Raw genomic sequence first — 26,480 nt, 5'->3', positions numbered from 1 at the left:
GAGTGATACGCTCTTCACCACAACTTCAGTTTAAACTCTTGCAGCTGCAGTCGATACCACTTCTTTTTAAATACTGTTCACTGGCAGCTGCAAATAGAATGCATCACAGTAGTTGCATCTGGATACTGCTAAAGTATCCACAGTAGTGGCCAGGTCAAGTTGGCAACCAGTACTTGTATTCAAGTGTTTGTATGCTCAGATCTTTTTTCCTTTCAAGGCAGTAATGTTCTCGCTTGAAAGTGTGATACTAGATAGAGTAACTTCAGTACTTCAGACTTGTCTTGTGTTCCATTTATGGAACTGCTGACTTTAGTGGAAGATTCCACTCTTTTTGTTCTTCTGTTTGTAATTGGTATACATTATGTAAGTATAGAAGTAAAGTAACGCCTTTCCACAGACTAACACTTTGCAGCCTGGAGGGCAGAAGTACAAAGCAATTTTACCAGCCAATAATAAACCCCAAGGCTCAATCCAAGGTCTTGATAGATAAATGTTTCCACACCCCATCCCACTAATGCAAGGTCAAAACATTTTATCAAAAGGGGGGAAATCAGCAGACAAACTCTGCTGTGGTCTAGTTGTAGGCTTTTGCCATGAAGTGGCTGCTTTAATTACACTTTTAATAGACATGTTACAATTGGTAATCTAAAATTAGACTTCATGTTTTCGCGTTGCAATTAGCTTTTCCCACACCTTTGCAGAATATTGAAAAGGGTCTGACCTCAGCCATGGATTCAGAATCTTCGCTGGAATCTTCATCCATATGCTCACTGTTGACTGATTCTGACTCATTAGCTTCTCTTTTGACTTCAGAATTCATGTGTGAATCATGAGCATTTCCCATTATATTGGAGTGTCAGCCCATTTTCTGGCTCTGTGACTTGAACAGTTGTGCATGCTCTGTTATTATACCAAATTTGTACTGATTTTGGGCCTTTTCATCTTCACTTTGGGCCTCCTTCCAAGGACTTTTGGTAATTTTCATCTCTGCCCTAGTAGGATGTCTGGCTTTCCCTCAATTCATCCTGCTTAACCTTATACCAATCAAGCCATTGATCTATCCAGGTCTGCATTTTCTAATCTGACAGGCAGTGGGTCTCAGGCCAAGACCTTTCACATCACCTGATCCTTTAACATGAGATATGTGGGACTTAACCTGGAGCCTTTTACAGGCAAAGCAGATGCTCTGCTGCAGAGCTACAAAATCCATTCCTTACTCTTAATTGGTATGGAAACAATGACATTATTTTTAACTAGCAATAGAGTCCATTTGATGGTTCAATAAAATGGGCTGTAGACCAGGGGGCGGGGAGAGGCACACTGTTTTTCCTACCTGCCCATCTTCTCCCACCTCCCTGTCGCTTCATTGCTTCTCCTGCCCCCACCCCCTTAATTCAGCTTTCACTTTGCCACCCCTGGTAAGTTACCTGGCATATCTGGGTTGGTGTTTGGGGGGTGGGAGAGGGTAGATTTGAGTAGGGAGAGGCTTGTGGTGGGCCCAGTAGGGAGGGTGGCTTCCCAACACCCTCCCAGCTGAGCCCAGTTGGTTGTTTGGGATGGGGGGAGGTTGTGGGGAAATGGAAAGGGTGCCCCCCAGCCTAGCTTGTTTCTGAGTTAGGAGATGATGAGTGGGGACTGGTTGGAATGTAAGAGACGTACATCGACTTATTCCATCCCTTAGCCAGTTATGTATGAGCACATAAATTGTAACAGGCAGGTTATGATACATGTGACTGATGCATTAACAGTTAATTACTTTGGTTTCTATCTGGGGACACTATCATCAGCTGGTGGTATTGTCAAAAACAGAAATGAAGCAAAGTAACCACTGGTTTTTTAAAATGAGACATTTTGAAAGGCCGTTGAACAGTTGAACTGGCAACTGTCCATTTCCGTCTGAGATGCCAGCAAGAGGAGCATTGCAATGCTCTGAGGCCTGCCCCTGACCATGCTAGGACTTTCAGAGCAAGCAGCCTTGACTCCTAACAAATTAAATTTAAGAAGATAAGCTGCTCAGCTACACAGTAGCATGCTTTGCATTGCCGAATACTTGGCAATATTTAACAGCAGTCAAATAGCTGGCAGTCAATTGAGTGGTAAATTGGAAATGTTTGACTGGCAAATAGGCTGTCATGCCATTTACACAGGTGCATTTGTAACATAGACTAGTTGATTAACAGGGTTATACAGAAGTGCCCTGGCAGACATCTCTTGCCAAACTTCAGGGTGACCAGGCCAAGGGGGCGGGGGGGGGGGGAAGGTGAGTTAAGTGACTGTACTGAACCAAAGAGAACAGAGCACTTTTCACCATGTGTTGCTGTCCAGGTAAAGATACAATGTTATTATGAAGTCTCTAAAGTACTTGACATAATTAGATACTGAAAACGGCTGGTTAAAAAGTACTAATTTGTTTCTGTTTTGACCTGCTAACTCCCAAAAGGGTATTTAAAGATTTATTTAAGGGAATCAGACCCTTACATCCAGCGTGGCACAATGTCAGACTACGATCTGGGAGACCCAAGTTTCAGTCCCCACTCTGCTATGGACGCTTACCAGATAACCATGGGTCAGTCACTCTTTCGCATCTGTATCTCAGAGTTGATGGTAGGATAAGGGGAAGAACAATTTTAAACATCACTTATGGTCCCAGTCTAAAATAAATGTCTAAAATGTCTAAAATAAATGATGCTCACCACTTTGCATAAAGGTAGCAAATCTTACAAAGGTAACTTATCCATTTAAGTTTAAAGAAAGACGAATATATTTGTGACAAATGCATAAGACCAAACAGCTACATATGGTTTGGCACCATGAAATTACTTTGCTTTCTCTTGTTCATTAGCTGTGGGCTAAATGATATTTCTTCACCTGCTGTTTCTTGCTAAAAACTAGAAGGCTGTGTACTGGTATGAGAGTTGGAAGGAAAACTTCTCTTGGATACATCCTCTCGGATCAGTCCTCTAAATGTTAACTTACCATTCTTTTAGACAACCATCTTGATGCTCCACTGGCATCTCAGGTTTGTATTGCTATGTGGCCAATTTTATTTGGAAATGAAAACAGTACAGTAACTAATATGGAGTAATGGTTAGGCCATTGGGGTAGGACCCAGGAAACAAGTTCATATTCCATCTTCATCCATGAAACTCTCTAAGCGACTTTGGGTCAGTCACACAGGATTGTGGAGGTAATATGGAAAAAGAAAAAACATGTTGCCTTAGAGCTCCTTGGAGGAAGGATGTAGTAATCTGTATTGAATAAACAAAGCCAAGAGTTCTCTTGGCCACTAGAAGAAATGGGTCACCCAGCAAGCTTGGAGGAGAAATGGATTTTGCCAAACAAAAGGGTGCAATCAATGCTCTCAATATGCAATAGGGAAGAAGCTCCACCATAAACAGAAGTTTTGTGGTTGCTGTTTGAAAACATTTCCCAGATAAAGGGATGCCTTTGATACATTTCATGGACCTGCAGCTGAATGAAGATGGTGCCAGGAGAAGAAAAAGGAAAAAGCATAAAAAAGAAATTGGAAATTACATTCATAAGAAAATTGTTATGGTCATTTGAAACTGCCTTCTGCTGTGTCAGACCACTGTCCACCTGTGCCAGACCATGGTCGGCCGCACATTTCCACACGAGCTGCAGTCAGCCCCGCCGCCTTCCCGGCCATCAGTGCCTAAGCCCCATTGCCTGGGGGAGGGAGGGAAGAGGACCCCTCAGAAGGGACCCCCTCCTTTGGGCGACATCCTGGGATGTGTGCCCTCCTGACCTGGGGGTCCCGAGAGGAGGATTGAGCCACTGGGGGGGGGGGCGCAATTCCACTGCTTGCCCTGGCCGCTATTTACTATAGATACGCCCCTGATTTAGACAGAGGCAGAAGTTTGAAACATACATTATTTGCAAGCTTACATTTTTTCCTGTCCAAGGGACAAAGGCCTAGAAAGGATGAGGCTTATGAAACATATTTAGCTGGCCTCTTTTTTTTATGGGACCTCAAGACAGAAAGTGTAACAATTTTTATTCTACCAAGGCTTGTAATTTTATTATTTAAAATGTGTGTTCCCTGCCTTTCAACAAATTGCTCTGAAGGTGGTTTCCAACTGTGATTAAAAGGACTATATAACAATGAAATGTTAATTAAGTGGAGCTCAACACAGACCAGATTAAAACTGGCACTTAAATCTAAGTGTTGGCAATAAAAGTGATTGTAAAACATGTTATAAATACTAACCTCACAGTCTAAGTAAAGGGCATGCAACCTATTCCCCCCTCTCTCCCCCCCCCCACATACTTACAGAGTACCACAGTGAATGACTCAGTCAATAAAAGGGAGGAGGTTCTCTCCAGATTTTTATTTTTTGCTGTCAAATCACAACCAACTTATGGCAACCCACAGAATTATTAAGACAAGAGATGTTCAGAGGTGGTTTGCCTTGTCTGTCCCTCCATAGTGATCCAGGACTTCCTTGGTGGTCTCCCATCCAAATACTGATAGCACTGACCCTTCTAAGCCTCTAGTGGTAGGCAAGTGAATGCCAGATTTTCAGTTCCGAATAGTCAGGCATGAGTACATCTTGGAATAGGATGGCGCTGAGGGAGTTGCTCTGATAACTCCGCAAGTAAAGATTCAAGATGGCGCTGAGGGAGTTGCTCTGATAACTCCGCAAGTAAAGGCTGTTTTAATTCTATGCAGTTTTTTCTCTGTTTGGTCGGGCATGTGGATAATAACTGACCCTTCTAGGTTTCCAAGATCTGACAAGATCAGGCTAGCCTGGGCTATCCAGGTCAGAGCTTCTAGATTGTGTAATGCTTGCTTGGTAAAGGAGATGTATCAAAATCAGAAATCTTGTAAATGTAAAAATATACTACAAGTCACAAGGCCCATGTGCCATGAAACAGGATGGGACATAATAGTTTACAGGCTTATGAATCCACATCATGGTCACCAAGCTAGTATGGTACAGTGCTGCTAGCCAGACTAGAATCTTTAGAAATGTATTAAAATAAGATAAATCTGGTAGACCCAGGTTTGAATTCCCACTAGTTGTGGAAGTTGGTCCTGTGACACCAGTAACAGTTTACCTCTCAGGATTCTTGTGAGGATAAAACGAAGGAGAAGGATGTAAGCTGCTTTGTGTCCCTTTTGGGAAGAAAGGTAGGATATACATGAAGTACATAAAAAGTAAACAAAATATGAATGTAGGAAGGACTCCTTTACTTTCTGTGACCTCAATAGGTCCCTGTTGATATACTAAATTAAAAGGTATCTTCTGCCTTTTCTTGCTTTGCATTGTCATTGCTGAATCTTTACCCAAATGCAGGTGTTAGGTTGATATTCCAATTATGCAGAGGGGGAGGACATCAATAGTGCATATTGGAGCACCGAAGCCCCCATGATATATAAAATAAACATTGACAGATCATATGTGATTAGGCAGGTAGCAACCTTCTTAGTCATGGCACCAAAGTTCCAGAACTCTCTCCTCAGGGAGATCCGTCTGTTCCCTTCTAGCGTAGTCTTCCATCAGTGAGTAAGTACCTTTTTGTTCCATTGAGCATTCCCTCAATGATATCTCTTTCCTAACCAATATTTGATGTTTTGTATGCATTTTAACTGTATATATTTTAATTCTGTTTTTAAACTCTTTATTATTATTATTATTATTATTATTATTATTATTATTATTATTATTATTATTATTATTATTATTATTATTATTATTATTATTATTATTATTATTATTATTATTATTATTATTTTATTCAATTTCTATACCGCCCGATCCCCTTCCTTTAGAAGTTGTTTTAATGCATTGTGGGTGGGAGAGACTTTATTTCAATGGCTGAATAATGTATATTATTTATTTATTTATTTATTTATTTTTAAATGTTAGCTGCCTTGGCAGTCCTTGTAAGGGCAGAAAGGTGGGCTATTTTGTAAATAAATATGAACTTGGGAACATTCATTTGGGCCCAGCTTCCATCTACATGGACAAGGATATAGGTAAGGGGGGGGTTTCTCAGGTTCAACCCCCACATTACATGTCCGAAGCTCTGCCCCCCGTTTGTGGGTTTTTTGTATTTTTAGTGTTTTTTCGATTTTTGGCCTGAAGGGGCCGTAGTTTTTAGGCTAGCAGCACCAAAATTTCAGGGATTTGTTGGGAGACTCTCCTGATGATACCAGCCAGGTTTGGAGAAGTTTGGTTCAGGGGGTCCAAAGTTATGGACTTCCAAAGGGGGTGCCCCATCCCCATTGTTTCCAATGGGAGCTAATAGGAGATGGAGGCTACACATTTGGCCCCCATGAACCAAACTTCGCCGAACATGGGTGGCATCATCAGGAGCGTTTCCTACTGATACCACCCAGGCTTTGTGAAGTTTGGCCAAGGGGGTCCAAAGCTATGGAGTCCCAAAAGGGGTGCCTCCATCCCCCATTGTTTCTGATGGGGGCTACATATTTGAGGGTCCATAACTTTGGCCCCCATGAACCAAACTTCTCCAAACAAGGGTGGTATCATCAGGAGCGTCTCCTACTGATACCAGCCAGGCTTTGTGAAGTTTGGTCAAGAGGGTTCAAAGCTATGGGAGCTAAAAGAGATGGGGGCTACACATTTGAGGGTCCATAACTTTGGTCCCCATGAACCAAACTTCTCCAAACCTGGGTGGTATCATCAGGAGAGTCTCCTAAAGATACCCTGAAATTTTCTGCTGCTAGGTTACCAATTGCACCCCTGACAGCAGACACCCCCCAAATTTCCACAGATTCTCCTTTTAAACCCAACCCCTTCGGCATGGATTTAAAGAAAGAATCTGAGGTCCCCAGTTTAAACATTGCAGTGATAGAATCCACCCCAAAACAGCATCACTTTCAATGTTGTTTTGACTGGGGAGCCCAGATTCTCCCTTGAAAGTGATGCTGTTTGGGGATAGATTCCAGCATCACAACATCACAGAGGCCGCTGGGGGGGCCCCTCAGATTTTGCACCGGGGTCCATTTTCCCTAGCCACACCTCTGCCTGGAGGGGAGGGCAGAAGGGACTGCTGGCTGGGAGCCCAGTCGGTGGGGGGGCGGGGCAGGGGAGTCTGCCACCCCTGGCCTTGGAGACCTGCTTTTATAAACACTGAGACTGGGGGCAGGGCTTAGGGAGGCGTGCCCCCCCCGAACCCCCTCTAAAAATCTATACCTATGTCCTTGCACACGGACCAGACTCAGGATCTGGTTTGTGCAAACGAATGCTGTGGCCACATGGAAAATCCACATGTAGCATTCCAAATTCACATGTTAGGTGATAGGTCCCTTCCGCACACGCAAAATAATGTGTTTTCAAACCACTTTCACAATTGTTTGCAAGTGGATTTTGCCATTCCGCACAGCTTCAAAGAGCATTGAAAGCAGTTTGAAAGTGCATTATTCTGCATGTGCAGAATGAGCCTTACTCCCAAGAGGCAGCTGGCAGGGTGTTCCTGGTTCCATCATGAGAATGGAAAGGAAATGTAATGCCTGCAGAGGGCTAGTGGCTTATCCTGCACCTATTGTTATGTTTGTTGTAGATCACCCTGTTAATTCTGCTTCTATGTCCATATTGCCAGGATGGACTGATAATTTTGCCCCTTCTCTCTTGTTTCTTTAACAGTCTGCCTGACACCAGTTCATTGTATGATGCTTTCCTCCTTTGCTTCATCTCCCGGGAAAAAACCTGAATTTCTGCCTAGCACCCAATATTGAATGGCACAGGAGTCCTGACAGAACACAAGTGGGATCACTACATTTCCTAGCATGACTCTGGATGGCTAGGGCTGCTCTGTGATCCCCCGGAACAATGTTAAGAAGCTGATTTTGTTAAGTCTTCTAAAGGAGGAGGAGGAACCCCACTGGTCCTTTGCGTATAAGTTTCCGGCTTTAATTTCTAGGCAGGCTCTAACGCGAAGGGGCGGGGCGGGGCGGGGCGGGGAGGGAAAGCCGCGGGAGGGGGGCTCGCCTATGACGCCACGTTGGGCAGCCTCTCAGACTGGCGGAAAGGGAAGGTTGTGCCCATGAGGTTGCCCGGGATTGGCTGCCAGGCGGGGCAGAGGGGTTCTCTCCCTTCTCCAGGTTCTGCAAATAGCGTGGGTTGATTAACGGTCGTTGGTTGCTCCTGCGTCAACTCCTCCTCATCCTCGCTTAGGAGCGTGCAAAGGGCTGCAAAGTCAGATCTCTCATCCTGCGCGCGAGGTAAGCGTGGAGGTGCCTCCGCTCCCTGGCAGAGTCCTGGTAGCCGGGGCCTAGAAGTCGGGAGCCGGCCCCGCACTCAGGATGCTGTTGCAGATCCTGCCGAAAAGATGTAAAGGCTTGATCTCACAATCTTGAGCCGCAGGCATAGGAGAGAGGACGCCCTTGCGGGGGAGAAAAACAGAACCATTGCAATCCTAAAACAGAGCTATATCCTTCAAAGTCAGCTGACGTCAGTAGGCTTCATTTCTTAGAATGGCCCCGTAATCTGCTTCGTGTTCTTTAAGGAGGATTTTTTATCCTAGTTAGTGGATCCCGGGGAGCATGCCGTCGTTGTTGCCCCCCACTCACCACCACCACCATCACCATTTTACTTCCACGTGCGTGGCCATAGGATTGCTTTATCAAGCCGCATCACTCCATGCTGGAGATAGTGGTCGAGGGTCTACCGCCAAAGTAGTCAAATGACCAGCTCTGCTCTTTTGCGATATTCTCGCTGTACATTTTATAACCCGGTGGTTGAAGAATCCGGAGAGAAGCTTCCCCACCCTCTTTTGTATTCCTTCCTGTATTATTAGGGCCCGGAGTCGTTGTTTATGAGTCATCCTGAAGTTAGCTGGAAGGAAAAGTCAAGAGTATTCTGTTTTTGGAGCGGGTACACAGTGTTCACAGCACTTGGCTGCTGTCCAGCGTTGGCAACTTGATCTGACAGAGTTCAAACGAGATTCTCGCAGCATGCTCAAAATCGCTTCACTCAGAATAAGGGGCCTTCCAAAGCCCGTATGCAGTCCCAACCAGAATGGGTAAAGTCTGGTGTAAATCTTGTGTCCTCTGTCAGAGTTCCTAATTTCTACATTGTCTTTCAGAATAGTTTATTGGAAATGATTGGTTCTCTAGTTTTGCCTTCAAGGAGTCAGACACACTTCTCAGTTTTCATTGTGGTGCTCTGTAGCTGTTTTGTCTTTTGGCATATACCCTGCTCCCAAAGTCTTAATGCAATGATTGCCCTGAATTTGGGGCTGCCCCCTTGCTTTTTTGACCTTTAACTGTTGCACAACAGTCAGAAAGGTATCCAGCAGGCATTCCACCCCCACCCCCCACCCCCCACCCCCCACCCCCTTCAGCTCCTGACTGGAAAGCCTTATTGACTGCATTTCTGCAGTTCTTCAAAGCATAGGAGCCTGGCCAGTAAAAAAGGGACCAACACTGGCTGGAATTGTAGGAGTGAGTGAAACCTCAGAACAAGGAGCTTCTACTGCCCCAGAAATATCGGTATCCCATTATTTCTGTGTTAAATTTTTACCCTGCTTTTTGTCCAAGGGATTTAGAGTGGTACATGTGGTTGATTCTTTCTCCATTGTATCTTCAAAGCCACCTTGTCAGGAAGATTAGACTGAGAGAGAAAGCAGGTGAAATCATACTGGCATCATTACATTTGAAAAAAAAAACAGTTCTTGATTGATGTAACGACAATTGTATGTTATTGGTGCTATATTAATATGATTTTTAAGAGCCTCTTTCAAATTGGGGCTGGCAGCCAGGATAGGTTTTCACTGCTGCTTCCAGTAGAAATACTGTGCATGTGACTCCATTTCAGCATTTCTTTCTGGCCTTGAAGAGGCAACTCAAGTAACTATTCATGCACACATCTCCTGAGCACCACAGTTTGTCTTTCCCCAGCTCAAATGACATCCTGGGGGTATTTGGAGTAATTGTGGGGAGGAGGGATAAGTGAAGTTTCCATTCAGTGGCTCCTTGCTGAGTAACTGTGACTTGCCTCAAATAAATGGGGGGAAAATCACAATTGAGACCAAGCAACTGTGGATGTATGTGTGGAGTTATACTGTGGTAATAGCTGTAATAGCCATGTTATCAAAGCTGCAGATGAACTGTTCTAAAATCCTCTTCTCTTTGTAAAGCAACAAAGTGAGGCATTTTAGGTAATATATATATGTGTGTGTGTGTGTGTGTGAGAGAGAGAGATAGAGATAGTGGGATTAAAAATGTGGTAGCCCCCAATTCATTTCTTCTGCTGGTTTATTTTCCACTAAACATGGATATGAAGTGGAGGGAGGTGGTGGGAATGCTAGAGGGCTCTGTTTTATGAGACAGAGCCATGTCACATACTGTGGAGCACAAAAGTTCAGGCAGAATGGGAGAGGAAAGATGCTGTTTTCGTGCATCTTTAGATTGCATTGGTTTTTACTCTGTATTTTCTGCAGCCAGGTTTTGTCATGCTCCAGGCATTCAGACATTCAGGTGGTAGGTATGAGCACCAACTGTTCAGATGGCAGCATTATCATAAATCTGTGCTAGCCATCAGGAGGGAGGATGTTAATGCCTGGGAAAGAAGAGCACCTCTGGCTCCACGGCATGTCAACGCGTTAGCCAGCCTAGGATACAAAGTTCTGGTACAGCCATCTAACCGAAGGGCCATCCATGAGAAGGTAAGACCTGATGATTAATGATGATGATGATTCTGAAAGGAAATGCACATGTTAAATTTACACATTGAATGTCTTTGATAAGAAGCCAAAGAAGGAAACTGTAGTCTTCTAAGGGGTGACCTGAATAGCCCAGGCTAGTCAGATCTCAGAAACTAAGCAGGGATGACCCTGATTAGTGTTTGGATGGGAGACTACTAAGGAAGACCAGGGTCATGGTGCAGAAGCAGAGTTGCTGCAAGTCAACTGTGACTTGACAATACTTTCCACCATCACCAAAGGATGATATGGAGGGTAGCAAACTCCCAATTGGCTGACTTGGCCTGATCTCACAGAGAGGTTGAACAGACAATCAGACTTTTTTGGCAGCAGTTGGCTGAGTTGTCTTTTTCCTTAGGGGAAGGATGTGTGCAAAAAGGCAGACAAGGGGCTTAAGAAATGAGATGAAGTCAACAGATCAGTAAAAGCGACTGATGGTTGGAATCAGAGGCGGAGCAAGGGGGAACTGGGCCCAGGGTGTGCCCTGTGCCCTGCTGTGGCACCATCTGCCCCCACCCTGTAACGCCCCACCATGCCCCCTCTGCGGCCCGGCTATGCCCCCTCCACTGCTCCGCCCGGGGTGTCACTCCCCACCCGCCCCCATTGGTGCTATGACACTGGTTGGAATAGAATGGTTGGAAGAGGATGAGGAGAAGGTAATGGGAAGAGCCTGAGAAGAAAAGGAACATGTCCTTCTGTACCCCAACAGAACACATCCTTTGCTTGCCAAAGGTGCCAAGTTCAAACCTTTTCATCTCCAGGAACAGGCTGTGAACAATCTTTACCTGTTAACTAGGAGAGCTGTGGTTGCTTCAGATAATTAGTAGTGGCTTAGGTGGGATGATGGCCTGAATTCAATATTACTTTGGCTGGGGGACTGGGGGAATGGGTAGTGATAGTGTTGCTTGTATCAAGAACAGTGGAGGTCAATAAGATTAAACTATAGATATTCATGTGAAAAAATCAGTGGTATCTTGGATGAAACGGTTTAATGTCTCCTAATATGAAAAAGGGTACTCTTGCTCAGTTGAACAGAGTATAATCCTAAATTAAACTGGCAGAGGAGGTAGCTGGCATATTCTCCTGGCAACTTTGTCCTTGTGAGGAAGGAGGGTATTTCTCCACAGTCTTGTGTGACCTATATAGAGGCAAAGTCCAGTTTATTGGCATTTGCCTCTGATTCTCATGGTGCTGGGTTTCTGTTCTGTGCTCCATTTCTAGGAATATGTCAAAGCTGGTGGAATTATACAGGAAGATATTTCAGAGGCCTGTCTGATTATAGGTGTGAAAAGACCTCCAGAGGATAAACTAATCCCCAAGAAGACATATGCATTCTTCTCCCATACTATTAAAGCCCAAGAGGCAAACATGTCCTTGTTGGATGACATCCTAAGAAAGGTATTATTGTGCTTAACTAAGATTATGGAATAACATTACAATATACTGATGGACAATGCAAGTTCAGATGGATATGAGACTATTTATAAATGGTTGTGCAATTTTTTCCATGAAGTGGTTAAAAATAACCATAGTGTCTTTTTCAGTGCAATATAAAGCAGAGTTGCATGCTTCTAAGCCATTGACTGGTAGTAGTTTAAAGAGGAAGTAATAAGATAATTTTACAGAGGAATCATAAGTAGTTTTAGGAATCCTTCTCAGGTGTATTCAATGGGGCTTACTCGCTGGATAGCACTGTTAAACAAACAGAGTCTTCTAGTGGACACTGATAGATTCTTAAATTACTTACTATTTCCATTATTTCCTTAAAGCCACTTACATGTCTTCATGTACATTAGTTTTCAGTAGAGTGACAATTAGTGCAAAGTATGTTGTGATACCATGGCCATTTTAAATGTTTGCAGGAGACAACAATGTCTCTGTTTTCTTTATTCATTGTGTCTATCATTCATAAATGAAACTGTAGCAAATTCAGTACTGAGTGTGACCACAGTGGGAAAGTACTGATGGTTTAGTCTGGCTTCTGCATTTTCTAAATACTGATTTCCTATTTCTTCCTTGGACAGGACAGCAAATTCAGTTCCTTCTAATGACGTCCATAGGCCTATAAGAGTGCAGCTCTGCTTAGGATGGCACTGTTATTTTATCAAAAATGCTTTTTGCATTGTGAAACTAACTCATTTGGAAGGATCCCCAAAATTCCTTCTCCTCAGCTTCCTAAATTTAAAGGATGAATACTTTAGGCCTCACTAAATGTACTTTAGACCTCACCAGGTGATGGAAAACATCTGCCCTTTCTTTCTCTTCCTGCAAGAGTAATTGTGCCATCCTTCAAGTACTCATTCAACAGGTACAGCTTTAAGGCTGCAAAGAAATGGTGTTCATCTTATAAGCAAATTGAGCTTTTAAAAATTGCACAGGAAAATTCCTACCTCGTGTCCATGTAAGAAGCCATTTAATTTCCATTGCATGCACCAGCTTATTTAGGTGCTGGGACTTTGTCATAAAAATATTTTTAAATACGCAGAAGAATTGATTGTATGAGAAAATGTACCCATTATGAATTTTACTTTTAGGACATCCGGTTGATAGATTATGAGAAAATGGTGGATCACAGAGGAATACGAGTTGTAGCCTTTGGAAAGTGGGCTGGTGTTGCAGGTATCTAGAATAAGTAATACATAGTTAGCATTTTTATAAGAGTAAGGATATATGGTCTCATAATAACCTTAAATTTGGGGAAGGGGTAGAGCACTTTTGCCTCATCTGTAATATTTAGCTTGGGTTAGAGAGCAATCCTCACCAGGTTATTCAGTGGGCCTTAATCTCAAGAAAGCATGTGTAGGATTTGCAGTCTTTCCTACTTTGCTTACCTGGAGTCCCTTGATTCTGCACCCCCCCCCCCAGATGTTTGCACACTGGAAACAGAATGTTGAAATGACACATTCTCTCCAGTCATTTTTAAAAATGACTACAAAATCCTTTGCCGGTCTCATAAGTGTGGAGAATAAACACACACTGCTGCTGTAGCAGAAATACGGCAGCAAACTCCACCCTGATCTGTGCCTTTTCCTTCAGTTCTATGTAATATAGTTTCTACATGCATATGTAGGGTTCTGGAGTGGACAGAGAACCATATGCCTCTAGAGCAGATTGTAGATGTTCCTGTGAATGAGGAAATTGGGGCCAGAGCTTGCTGCCACCACCTAGTTCACCTTGTCTCTTTCCCAATAGCATGTTTGTTCTTCTCAGTCTGGAAAGGGCTTTACAGAAGGATTTTAGTAGCAGAAAAATGTTGCTTCACTCTGAAATCTGTGCAAACAGTTTTAATGATGGCGTGTGTCAAACCAAGCAGGGTGGAAGGCTTACTGGCAACTAAATTTTCTTAAGAAAGGATGATCATATCTCCTGGTCCCCCCCTCCATTTGCCATTTGCTGCATTCCCCCCCATTTTGTTACTGGGGGTCAGTAGACCCTCAGTGAATAAAGTGAGGGCAAAGTGGGAGGGGGAAATTGGTTGAAATAATCATCCACACATAAGAATAGTGCGCTTCGGTCTTGGAAATTGTATGATTCGATACAGGCCATGACCTCCAGGGGGCATGGCAGAGGTGTGGTGGGGGCGTTCCGGGGCATGGTGGGGGCAGGCAGGAGGGCAGGGCGTACACATTCCCTGGGTGCAGTTCCCCCTCGCTATGGTTCTGATGACCTCCATGGCTTTTTTGTGGTTTGGCTACCTTGGCTAGTAGTGGATGTCATTCCTTGCCCAAGCAACTGGATGAGTTGGCATTTTGGTCACTTGAAATTTTTTTAATTCCACATGACTTAAATTTTTTCCACATCTGTGAACTAGGCATGATCAATATTTTACATGGAATGGGATTACGGTTTCTTGCTCTGGGACACCACACTCCTTTTATGGTAAGGCTATGTACGAAAATGTTGGCATGAACATTAGGTGGGTGGGGTTTTTATTGAATAGCTAGAATGATCTCTTGACGTTAGTGTTCTGCCTCTGGTTTCAGCACATTGGAATGGCCCATAATTACAGAAACAGCAGCCAGGCTGTGCAAGCAGTTCGGGACTGTGGCTATGAAATATCGTTGGGTTTGATGCCAAAATCTGTTGGCCCCGTAACATTTGTGTTTACAGGTACTGGCAATGTATCCAAGGTAAGATGATATGTTAATATGTAACATTAATGAATTTTCTCAGAGGAAATGAATATGTGGTGTGGATCACATCAGTTTAGTTCATACTTTCTAGACAGACTGAGTTCCTTCATGTTTCTACATGGAAATTAATGGGTGGATCTAAAGTACCATCAATGGACTCTGTTAATAGAACACAACTTTCCTGCTTCCACTGTTGCATTCTGAATTCCAAAAAATGCTTCTGAGAGACATCAAACTTTCAGGAACATCATAGGGGCAAATGAGGGGGCTCCACTAGGCAGGAGAGAATTGCCACAAACCTTTCTGTACCCTTCTTCTGGCAAAAGAACATTATGGCATCAAGAAGTAAGGTTTGGATACAGCCAGTAGGTTTTCCAGATTTCTCCCTGTGTTTACATTGTATGAGTCAGGCACCACTGGCAAACCCTCTGTCTAACTTGTAGCTGTTAATATTGTCACTGCTATGTGTCACCAGCCAGTGGGACAAATCTGGCTGTCCTTCTACTACGATCAGGAAATATCATCTTGTCTTGGCCCACTTTCAAGGCTATCTTCTTTTATGGGATGCCTACAAAATCCTGTTGAAGAAGAAAAAAAGAAGAAGAGTTTGGTTTTATACCTTGCTGTCGCTGCTCCAGGGCTCCAGAAGAGCCCTCACCCTCCCTCCCCACCTCTAGCAAGCCCTCTTTGGAGTTCCCACCCCTGGCAGTGGTGCCTTGCTACTGCTGCTCTGGGGCTGCTGAACCCCATCGCCCTCCCTCTCATGCATCATTTCCCTTTTGTAAAGCATCTCTGAGAAGGCCTTGAGTCCCACAGAAATTCCCTTCACATGTTAATTATTCTAACATTCTGCCTACCTCTCCATTATACCTTAAGTTGAACATTTTCATTGCATTTTTTGAAATATATCTGGTTTTGTACTGATCCACATTTGGCTCTGGAGCCATAGATTGCAGCCCTTGTATAAGAAGTTAATGAGGCTCTCAATTTTATTTATGATGTTTGAATCCCGCTGTGGATAGAATGGATTGCACCTCAACCCTAGATGCGCTACTGCCTTTCTCCAAATGAATGAATTTCACAGGTACACATGAACACATGAAGCTGCATTGTACTGAGTGGGACCACTGGTAGTTCAAGGTCAGCATTTCCACTGGCAGAGGCTCTCCAAGCTGTCACTTAGTGGTCTTGATTTTTTAAACTGGAGATGCTGGAGACTGAACCTAGGAACTACTGTATGCAAAGCAGATGCTCTACTGTTGAGCCACTCATTGCCTATCGTCATGAGTGTAAACATCTGGTCTTAAGATCAGATCTACAGCATTGAGCTAGTTATATGGAATTTATATAGGAATCTTTAGAAATATTTTTTCTGTGACAGCCTGTATGCCTTGTAGCATTTGGTATAGCCACTGTAACCAAGGGTCAGTGTTTTTTAAATTTTTTTTGCAGGGTGCTCAAGAAATGTTCAACGCACTTCCTTGTGAGTTTGTCGAGCCTCATGAGCTGAAGGAGGTCTCCAGAACTGGAGGTAATCTTGCAGCAGTTCTGTAATGTACTCAGAAACTTTTCAAAGTCTGGTATGGATCTCTCATTCATTTTTCCTCGATAGACCTCAGAAAAGTGTATGGGACTGTGCTCAGTCGACACCACCACCTTGTAAGAAAGAGTGATGGGGTGTATGACCCTGTAGAATATGACAAGCATCCAGAGCTTTACACATCTAATTTTAACACTGAGGTGAGCATAACATTTACATCTATCCTGCTTATGGATCAGTTGTAAGCCTCTTGAGATCTGCCAGCAGAGTTCCTCACACGCAGTGTAAAGTCAACCCCGCAGGGTCGCCGCTGGCGAATAGGCCAGGACGCCGAGGAGGCTTCTCATCTGGCGGAGAGCCGCCAGCTGGGAAGCTGGTTTTCGCGGGATCCTGACAACTCTGCCCTGTGCTGGTCTCTCGCACCTTTTATTAGGGTTTCATTGTGGGCGTGTAAAGGAGGTGGGTAGGGAGATGAGCGGGAGACCGGGAGACCTGGAGATCATCATGTGATGCATGATCTCACCTGGCTACGTGCGGAGAGGAGCGTAAGCGTCTGAGCCTAATCCTCACCTGGGGGCAAGACCATTGTCCCTGGCAGCCTCGTGACTGAGCCAGACAGTTCATGACCCGTGACTCATAGGGGATGAGGAGTGGGGTGCTGTAAGCGACCAGCAAGGCCGTAGGGTCCATTAAGGCCCCAACGTTTCTACCACGGTGCTGTTGGGTCAGCAGTGCATCACTACATCTCCTCCTCCCTTTTTTAAGCATTTAGAAAAAAAGGGGACCAAATGCTAAGGGGCGACGAAAGGGGATGCTTGTCTCCTCCAACTATCTGGGTCAAGCTTTGAAGCCAAGCTGCTTGTGTAACAGTGTTAGAACTTAAAAGCGGGGTAAGTGGGAAATTCGAGAGGCTTCTTTGCACACGCTACAGGCAATAATTAGACACACATTGAAGGCTTAAACAAGATCCGATAACGAGGCACACAATTAAACCAATGCAGAGCTGTACGAATAACATCTCAACCATCCTCCGCAGCCAGCTCCAGAGGGCTGACCACCAATGGGAGCAAAACATCATACGCTTTCAGGATTAGATACAAACTACTTTGCAGCTCAATGATTCTTTCATATGGTGAATCAATTTGGGAATTATCAGAAAGATTAAAAAAACAACACATATTATGTACATTCTCACAACCTTTGGTGGATGTAATAACAATAAGTAATCAATAAGCGGCGTAACAATTGTCACAGGGTCCCTTGGACGAAGTTCCTGCTGCCTTCGGAGGCCAGGAGCCAGCCGTCAGGAGCAATGGAGGTAGAATTGATGGGCTTCAAGAAGGGCACAGGCCAGCCGGCCATTATAGTCTTGGTGTTACAGGGAACAAGTCCGGGGGGCTCCCACAAGGGGGGGAAGTTGGCGGATGGGGACATGAGCTCACGCCTTTGGAGAGGGCTGCACCGCCAGCCGCTTCGGCCAGGAGGGATCGAAAGGCAGAGCTGAGCCGGGCGGGCGTGGCGGGGCGTCCGAGCTCCTGGGTGGAGCCTGGGGTAGCAGAGAGTCCCGCAGACAGACGAAGGCGGAAATGCAGCAATAACAAATAACATAACTTCAAAAAACTAGGGCACGGCCATAAAGATTTTAAACAACAAAACATGGGCTAAAGCGATACATAGGCTGGATGATGGGCGGAAGGGGAAGGGCAAACCCGTGGGTTGCATAATTGTCCAATGCATGGCTCTTGCTGTTTGACTCACCAAAGCTACAGAGCCGCATGATCAAAGCGTTAGGAGTCCATGGATTTCTCAAGAGCCAGGGAGAGCTACTGATAGTCTTTAGCATTGCAGGTTCGAGTGGATTCCTCACGGAAAGCAAAGGTTGTGAGAGAAGGCGCACCTAACAATTATTCGCTGCTGAAAACAGCCGAGAGTTCAAGGGCTAAGGGTTACTCTATCAGGAGGAATGTTCCTGGCTGCGAATTCCAAGCTCTGTTTCAGCCAGGGGTATTGCAGAGAGGGAGAGAGAATAGAGGCTGCTGTAGATGAGGGAGCATGGCTGACACACAGGCGCCAACCTTTTGAGCCATAGCTGGCCCCGGAGATGGCAGCCTGGCTGCAGAATCTCCGTGGAAGAATGTGGGTGCATGCTGGTTCCAGAGAGGTCCCCTCCCATCTTGGCCCAGGCTGGAGGGGTGATCGAGGGCTCTCTCAACAGGGCTGGGCGGGGTCGGGGATCCTCCAGGGGAGGCCCCTTCGGGCCCATCTCGGGATGGGGCTGGCCTGGCATGGCCGAGGCCCTGGACTCCTGTATAGAAGAGAAAAAACAAGCCGACGCTTTCCCCAGGGCTTTCGCGTGGCTGGCTGGAGTTAATCTTCGCTCTTATAAGATGACAACAATGGGAGTCTGAGGCCCCTGGAGTGGGGGGGGGGCGGGCAATTTTGATAGAGAATAGAGAAGCAAGTACTTTTGGATATGGTCTGGCTGGATGCCAAGGACCTTGATTGGGTCAATAGGGGAACTACCCTCCTTTTTTTCAGCTTGTTTTTGGCCAAGCTTTAGGCCAGGCTTAGCATGATTGGCCCCATTCCGGACAAATCCATCACTCTGCAAACATCTCAAGAGCTGCTAAGAGATACAAGGCAGAGGAATCTGCCCGAGACCAAGGAGAAAAGGGAGAGGAGTCATATCCAAGGTGGGATGTTTGTTTTGTAAAACAATCCCAATCACCCGTCTAAAAGGTGGCAAGGTTTTAAAGCAGCGAACATTCTAGTGTCATATCGTAATATAAGTCTATAGGAAAGATATAGAGAAAGATGCAAAGAAACAGTTCCTGGGCTTTAGGTTTTGATCCGTCTAAGGTGTGGCTTTTTTGCAAAGCAACTTGAACAATCTACAATTATAGTCATATCGCAATATAGCCTATAGGAAAGATATAGAGAAGATGCAAAGAAAAACAGTTCCTGGGCTTGAGGTTTGACATCACAGGAGCAAATTGAGGGCTTGACAAAACCCTTTATCAGATCCTATATAGATCTAGAGGTGGGCAAAAGGCCAGCCCATTAGAAAGAGAGGAGTGGTGTGCAGAAAAGGAAGGCGGGGGGGGGGAAGGGGTTTGGAAGTCAAGCTCTACCTTCCCCTCCCTGGTAAGGGGACTTTGGCCTGTTTGAGCTCGGGCTTCCTACCTTCATGCAGCTGGAGGAGGCTGTGTAAGAGTTAGGTGTGGCTGGAGAGACCCCCCTTTGGCACTGTGGACTAGCCAGGGAGCCCCTCAGCAGAGAGAATGTGGGAGCATAGAAATGATTTTTGGCTTCATATGTAAATCCTTGCCAGCGCCAGTAGCGCCAATGTGGCAAGTGTGTAGGCTCAGAATTGGACCTGAGAAGGGAAAAGGTTCTCGGCGAGAGGTTTGGAAGAAAAGTTTTGAAGAGTTTAAGAAACTAAGATGGAGGCTGGCTTGGAGGCAAGGTCCCATCGGGTAGTCCACAGGGGAGCACGCACGAAGCTGTGTCCCGCTTTAAAAGTGCGGATGCTGTAATGGATGCCCGAAGCCTTTCAAGGCATTGGCACACATAATCAGAAGGAGAGAAAACTTTACCGAAGCACAAGAGCATAGCTTAGAAGCAATGGAAAAATCCCTCCTATGAGGGGAAAAAACTTTTAGGGTCTCTTCTTGAAGAGGGGCAAGACATACAGAACATGTACATAGGCATACAGAGCACATATAAAATGCAACGAGGGAGGATTGCAGCTCTGATTTGAGATTTTGCCTCTCTCTGAGGTGTGCTGACGATTTTGCTGCCACTGGGAGGCTTTGAGGCTTAGGGCTTCTGCACAGGCTCAGAGGCTAGGAGATCTGGTTTGGAACCTACAGCTGGCTGGGAGAGGGCCAAGGGGCTCTTCTTCTTCTTCCTGACGAAAGGACTTTTTAGCTTAAGGCCATTGTATGCTAGCATCTTCCCCCCCTTTCCATGCCTCATTTGTCCTGTAGATTGGCTATGGGGCATTCTAGAGGAGGAGCTCAAAACGGGCAGTCCTCTTCCGCCAGCATTGCCTTTCTGCTGCAGATTCAGTGACCGTGGACTCTGCAGAGATTTTGAAATGCGTGCCTATCTCTTGGGGGGGGCACTGGCGGAGGTAATGGTGGTGACTTTGGAAGTAGAAGGGGCTAGGCAGAGCAGGAAGTATAGACGTAGAGGAGGCAGCCAGCAACGAGACTTTAGATTAAGCTGAACTTAGATTAGACTCAGAAATTGTTAAGAGCATAGGAGGCAGGGCAGCATTCCGGTGAACTTGGCAGTTTCTGCAGGATGCTCTTGTCCATACTCTGGATGTGGATGGCTCCCTTGGTGCATGGGGTCGATGAGCCCCCTGGGATGATGGAACAACCCCTGTTCAGCTGCAAGGAAGCTTTTGGCTTAAGACCAGCCTAATGGTCTCAAGTGGGGATTGGGATCACTATACTGAGCTGGAGCTAGCTGGCGAAGATCTCCATGGGGAGACTCCCGGGAAGGAGGTTTGAGGCAGTCACGGATCTTGGTTCCGGAGCTGGGGAGATGCACCCGGCGCCGGGCCTCTAGCGGGTACTTGGGAGCCGCCTCGCCTCTAGACTCTTCCTGGGGGTCTTCGGCCCCTCCTGGGAGAGGGCCCCCTCCTCCGCCAGGGGCTGTAGGTGGGCCCCGCCCGGGCAGCTCTAAGCACCCTCCTCCGAAATGTCCTGGCTTACACGCAATTGAAACACTTCGTCTCGGGCTGCCTCATGGCAGCGGAGAGGAAGCGGGCGACTAGAAGGCTGGCCTTGATGTGGGCGAAAGCACCCGGCATCATCCTGGCAAGCTTTTGAGCATGTCGGCCAGCTTCAGGGTTCAACTTCCGAAGCTGCCCGGGTGGATCGCTTTGCGGCACTCCAGCGGAGGCGTTCTCCTTGGCAAGCAAGGCGCTTTAAGGAGTTCGCTTCTGGACCTCCCTCGTTGTCAACCTGCCTCTTGAGGTGGGCCTCCCTGGAGCCTGTTCACAAACTCAGTACATAGGGTGCTTGGAGGCTTCTGCCGGGTAAGCAGAAAAACTTTGGGTTGGCTGTCCGGGCATTGGGGGACTTTCAAAACGCCTTGTAGAGGCGATTCAGAAGAGGCTTAATTGCAAGGGTGGCCACCGCAGGACTTGCATCTGATTGTTGGGGTTACTGGAAGGCATCAAAGCCGTGAAAGTTGAGCGGTTGTGTAAAGAGGCGCCGCCGAGGCGGCTGCCCTGCTAAAGCATTGCCGGGCGAACTTCGCCTCTCCCAGATCACAAATTGTGCAGGGCTCCAGGAGCATCACGCGGAAGGTGGTCTTCCAGTCAGTCCGGGAACCATTAAGTGATTCCTCGCGACGCATCACTTCTAGCGCATGCCTCTCACATAGGGGCTGGTGGACTTCCTATCATTCCGCAGACCGCTTTGGCGGAGCTCAGTGAGGGATGTTATAGCTTAAAGGCGTTGTATCACTCGACAACCTCCGTCTGAATGACGCCATTCCTCCCTCCTCAGTATCTGTGAAGTGGATCCGAGGCACAATGCAAGAATTCGGCATCGCCTTCTCCGCCAGGGTTTCTTTCTTCTGCAGATGTCGTGGCTAATATCGCTCTGGGCGCATGAGTTTTAAGTCCTCAAGGCCATTACGCGGGCTGACGGAGGTGCCAGTGGCTTTCGAAAAATGAAGGCGAGCAGGGGGAGCTGGGCGAATGAGCCGCTGGAGAGTTTGGAGATCTGGGTGAAGGAGCTAGGGGCAGGAAGGAGGACAAGGCGCATTCAATTTAGTGGATAGGAGAAAAATCTCGGGAGTTTGAAATTGAAGAGGTGAAAGATCGAAAAGGAGGGCGGCTCTACAGCAAGGGGAGTTTTTTCATAGGTCTGCAGGCTGATGGCTTACAAAACATTGTCTCCATCGCCAGTAGCAGCGACATCGGCGCTAGCGCGTAGGCTCTGTGCTAAGATAGTCGCCTCGATGTTTTCCCAGCGTCCCAGATTCAATGTCCCCCCCCTCTGGGCACCATGGACACCTGAGCTTCAATCTCCCTCAACCAATTTCGCGCAGCTTCCCCTTCTCTTTCACGGGACCCTGCCGCGATTTCGCTAAATTGCGCGCTTTCAATGCTTGCGATTAAGCGTGCTTTGTCATAAGGCCCTGCTGCTTTTACGCAAGCTCCCATACTTCACCGGGTGTTCCGTCCCGGACGAGTGGTAATCCTAGGGACCGCTGCAGCGGTTCTGGATGCGCCGATCCAGAGGGACAGGCGTATACCGGGGAAAGCGGGTGAAAGTCCCTGGAATGCTCGATCCAGCCGGGACTTCGTACTCCATGCCTCTTCCCCAAAGGCGACGGTGAGCAGGGTGGAGGTCTCAGGATTCCCGGGTTTCTGCACCAGCTTGTGGTCAACCCCCGCAGGAGTCGTCACCGGCTAAGGAATAGGCGCAGGACGCCGGGAGGAGGGTTTATCATCTGGCCCGGAGAGCCGCCAGCAACAGGGAAGCGCTGGCGGGTTTTCGTGGGATCCTGACAACTCTGCCCTGGTGCTGATCTCACAGACCTTTATTAGGGAGGTTTCCATTGTGGGCAAAAGTGTAAAGGAGGTGGGTAGGGAGATGAAGCGGGAGACCGAGAGACCTTGGAGATCATCATCATGTGATGCATGATCTCTCACCTGGCTCACGTCGGAGGAAGGAGTAAAGCTGCCTTGGAGCCTAATCCTCACCTGGGGGGCAAGACCATTGTCCCTTGCAGCTACGATGACTGAGCCAGACAGTTCATGACCCGTGGACTCATAGGGGATGAGGGAGTGGGGGTCGCGGTGGCACTCAGCAAGGTCACATTAGGGTCCATTGAAAGCGCCGTCTAACGTTCTACCACGGTGCTGCTGGGTCAGCAGTGCATCACTACACGCAGCTAGTAGTATCAAATGCCCAATTCTGGCCTCTCTGAGATCAGTTAGTCTGTGTAAACCAGGGGTCCCCAAACTACGGCCCGGGGGCCAAATGTGGCCCCTTGAAGACATTTATCCGGCCCGCCAGGCATGGTGGCGATGGCTCCATTCACGTGCAGTGGGGGCTCGAGGGAGAGGAGGAATCGGCCTCTCTGGTGCAAGGGGCTCGCCCGCCCCACCACCAGCATGAAGGGATCCCGGGGGAGGCGAAGAGTGGCCACTCCTCTTTCAGTCGGCGGGGAGGGAAGCAAAGCTGGGTGTGGGATGCGTTCCTGTCCCTGGATGCCCAGGGACAGCCCTGAGGCTGCGGGTGGGGGAATGGAGAACAAAGCGCAAGCTTTTGAGAGGACAGGTGACTGTTGAGCCCCCAGTTGGGGCAGGCAGGCTTTCTATCTCCGAGGGCTGGGGCAAACGGATTGCCGCTGGGGCTCCCCAAAAAACACACAGTCACTCACGAGGCTGCTTCTTGAGAAGCCCCGAAGACAGGGCACTGAATCCCGCACTGCTTTTTTTTTTTTTACAGGGGAAGGTATTCCACAGCCTCCCCAACAATATTTGGAGCCCACCCTGTACTTGACATACTTTGGTCACTGTTCTAAAAATAGACCATGACAGAAAGGCTGAAAGGTGAAATCAAACATTTTACAATCATTTGTGCATAGGAATTTGTTCATAGTTTTTTTTAGTCCGGCCCTCCAACAGTCTGAGGGACAGTGAACTGGCCCCCTGTTTAAAAAGTTTGGGGACCCCTGGTGTAAACCATTGATAATTTGTTAATTTAACTGATGATGATCAAGATGCGTTTGATATCCTACACCTGCATGAATCTGAATTCAGAAAAAAAGATGTGATCTGACATATTTCATTTGCAGTTTCAGTCACAGGGTGATGATTCTGAATCTAAACTTTGTTCTACACAAAGATTGTATGTTTCCCTGTCTCAGAACAAAACATGCTGTTCTGTTTTTGATGTAGAATGCTCTGCCTGGGTCCTACTGTTTAAAGTAAAAATACATTTCATTCAATGTATGAAACAGGGGAAAGTACCATGTTCAATAATGCATCAAAGTACCATATTCAGTAATGCACAAAATAATGGTTTTGACAAAGGTGGCATGTAAAAATAAATGATAACTCTCATATTTGTTTGGGGCTATATTCTAATGGGGATGTGTGCAATTTTCTCAGGTGCTGCACCTCAGGTGCTGCACCTCGATTGACTGTACTACATCTTTATGTGGAACAGAGTATAGTAATTAATTATTACAGCCATCAAGCAATTTCTGGCATTATATTTCAGACTGCACCCTATGCAACTTGCATAATCAATGGGATCTACTGGGATCAGCTTACCCCACGTTTGCTAAGCAGGCAGGATGCACAGAGGCTTCTGATGCCTCTGAGACCTTCTGCTTCAGCTACTGAAGGCTGCCCGGAATTACCACACAAGTAAGAAATGTTTCTTGGAGTGTGTGTGTGTGTGTGTGAATTGCACCTTCCTAAGGTTAAAAACAAGCAGCTAAAATATCTTGTAATGCAAGAGCATTGCTTCCACATTCCCACTCTGGCCTTCTGTTGCCCTCTTGGGTAAAACATGTGTATCATTTGCTGATTTGTGGAACTAATGAATGTGCAGGTATGAAGTACTACCCAGCTTAATTCTTTTCTGGGAGCAGTTGGGGATTGTTTTCAGAGGATGTTTTTGTTGGTTTTTAACTTTTCTTAGGAATATATTTCTTACCTTTTAAACCAGTGGTAACAGATAACAGAATATTTAGGGGTTTGTTTTTGTAGCCATTGAAAATCTTTTCTTGGCTATGGATGTGTGTGTTGAAAACCCAACTTTTCTAGGCTTCTTGCAATCTGTGACATTTCGGCAGACACCGGTGGTTCTATAGAATTCATGACAGAATGTACCACAATCGAATATCCCTTCTGCATGTATGATGCCGACCAGCACATTATTCATGACAGGTGAGCAAGATTACTTAATTGGTGCTGGTTTGTTTTTGCATTATGGGCAGAGTCTAAAAAGCAACATTTTAATGCTTTAAAAAATAATGCTTTTGCTGTGAATAGATTGATGGTCTTTCCAAGTATCTGCATGACATGGAACACCATTACATTCTCTTTCAGTGTGGAAGGGCTTGGGATTTTGATGTGTTCCATTGATAATTTGCCAGCTCAGCTTCCCATAGAATCAACAGAATGTTTTGGAGACATGCTCTTCCCTTATATTGAAGAAATGGTAAGTGTGTGTGTGCGTGCGCATTTGGGTGCTTAAGCATGTGTATGGTGCTTCTGGTTTGCTGTATAGCTAAGGAATCTGCTGTAAAACCTAAGTGACTTTCTGAAAATGTATTAGCATTTTAGTGTAAACAGGGCAATCTACAATGTGATTTCTGTTAATGATTGCATAGAACCTTTTTACTTATTTATTTTGCCAGAACTTTGCATTTATTAGCCATCCAGTGAAGAGGACAACTTATCTTACTGGGGTGACTCCAATAAAGTGTTGTTCTCCTCAACCCAAAAACTGATGACTACTCACATTCTTTGGTGTTGCTGATGACATCAGTTACCTCAGCTTATCATTTCTATAATACTTTTTTACTTCTTTACAATGGTTGACATTTACCATTAATTGTTTGGGTAGATGCCTAGGCCTGTTCGTGCACTCCCAATTTCAGTGGTCTCTGACAGAGTGACAGTTTTAACTGGTGCTTAGTAAACATAATCTGCCTAGTAAATATTGTGATGTGACGTCATGTCCTGAGTCAGTAATGATCCAGTGCTTGCACAGGGGACTACTTTTACCTTACAGTTGAAATGGGGTGGGGGGAGAGGGGATTGTGAACAATTTCATGACCGTTTGCTTGCTAAACATACTCCTGGCAGTTTTTTGGGAGGGAGGCAATGCTTTCTTTTCCCTGTTTCAATGTCTTTTGGTTGATTAAGTGAGACAGAGTAGAAAACAGTACACACCCATGCCATCTTTTGCCTCAGCTTGTCATGTGGAAGTATCTACTGATAGAGATGGATTGGAACAAAAGGTATATGGAGCTGCTTTATACCAAGTCTATTAAGGCCAGTGTTGTCAAGAGTCAGTATGGTATAGCAGCCAGAGTGTCATGTTAAGATCTGGGAGACCCAGGTTTAA

At 46.0% G+C, this 26,480-nt stretch overlaps 1 protein-coding gene across 1 annotated transcript in view; it reads left to right on the top strand.

Moving 5' to 3' along the window:
• The first annotated feature begins 8,124 nt into the window (after nt 1–8,124).
• The window catches only part of AASS (aminoadipate-semialdehyde synthase), a 44,021-nt gene continuing 25,665 nt past the window's right edge, over nt 8,125–26,480 (top strand). Inside the window, exons 1-11 of the mRNA XM_048502262.1 lie at nt 8,125–8,209; nt 10,433–10,653; nt 11,911–12,087; nt 13,224–13,308; nt 14,501–14,568; nt 14,673–14,819; nt 16,275–16,353; nt 16,435–16,562; nt 24,621–24,769; nt 25,172–25,294; nt 25,457–25,568. Coding sequence (XP_048358219.1) covers nt 10,441–10,653; nt 11,911–12,087; nt 13,224–13,308; nt 14,501–14,568; nt 14,673–14,819; nt 16,275–16,353; nt 16,435–16,562; nt 24,621–24,769; nt 25,172–25,294; nt 25,457–25,568 — 1,281 coding nt within the window. The 5' untranslated portion in view covers nt 8,125–8,209; nt 10,433–10,440. The remainder of the gene's footprint in view (nt 8,210–10,432; nt 10,654–11,910; nt 12,088–13,223; nt 13,309–14,500; nt 14,569–14,672; nt 14,820–16,274; nt 16,354–16,434; nt 16,563–24,620; nt 24,770–25,171; nt 25,295–25,456; nt 25,569–26,480) is intronic.

The sequence above is a fragment of the Sphaerodactylus townsendi genome, linkage group LG06 (genome assembly GCF_021028975.2).
Source record: "Sphaerodactylus townsendi isolate TG3544 linkage group LG06, MPM_Stown_v2.3, whole genome shotgun sequence".
Taxonomy (NCBI): Eukaryota; Metazoa; Chordata; class Lepidosauria; order Squamata; family Sphaerodactylidae; genus Sphaerodactylus; species Sphaerodactylus townsendi.
The sequence above is the reverse complement of the archived record's forward strand: the minus strand, read 5'-3'. Positions and strand labels throughout refer to the sequence as shown.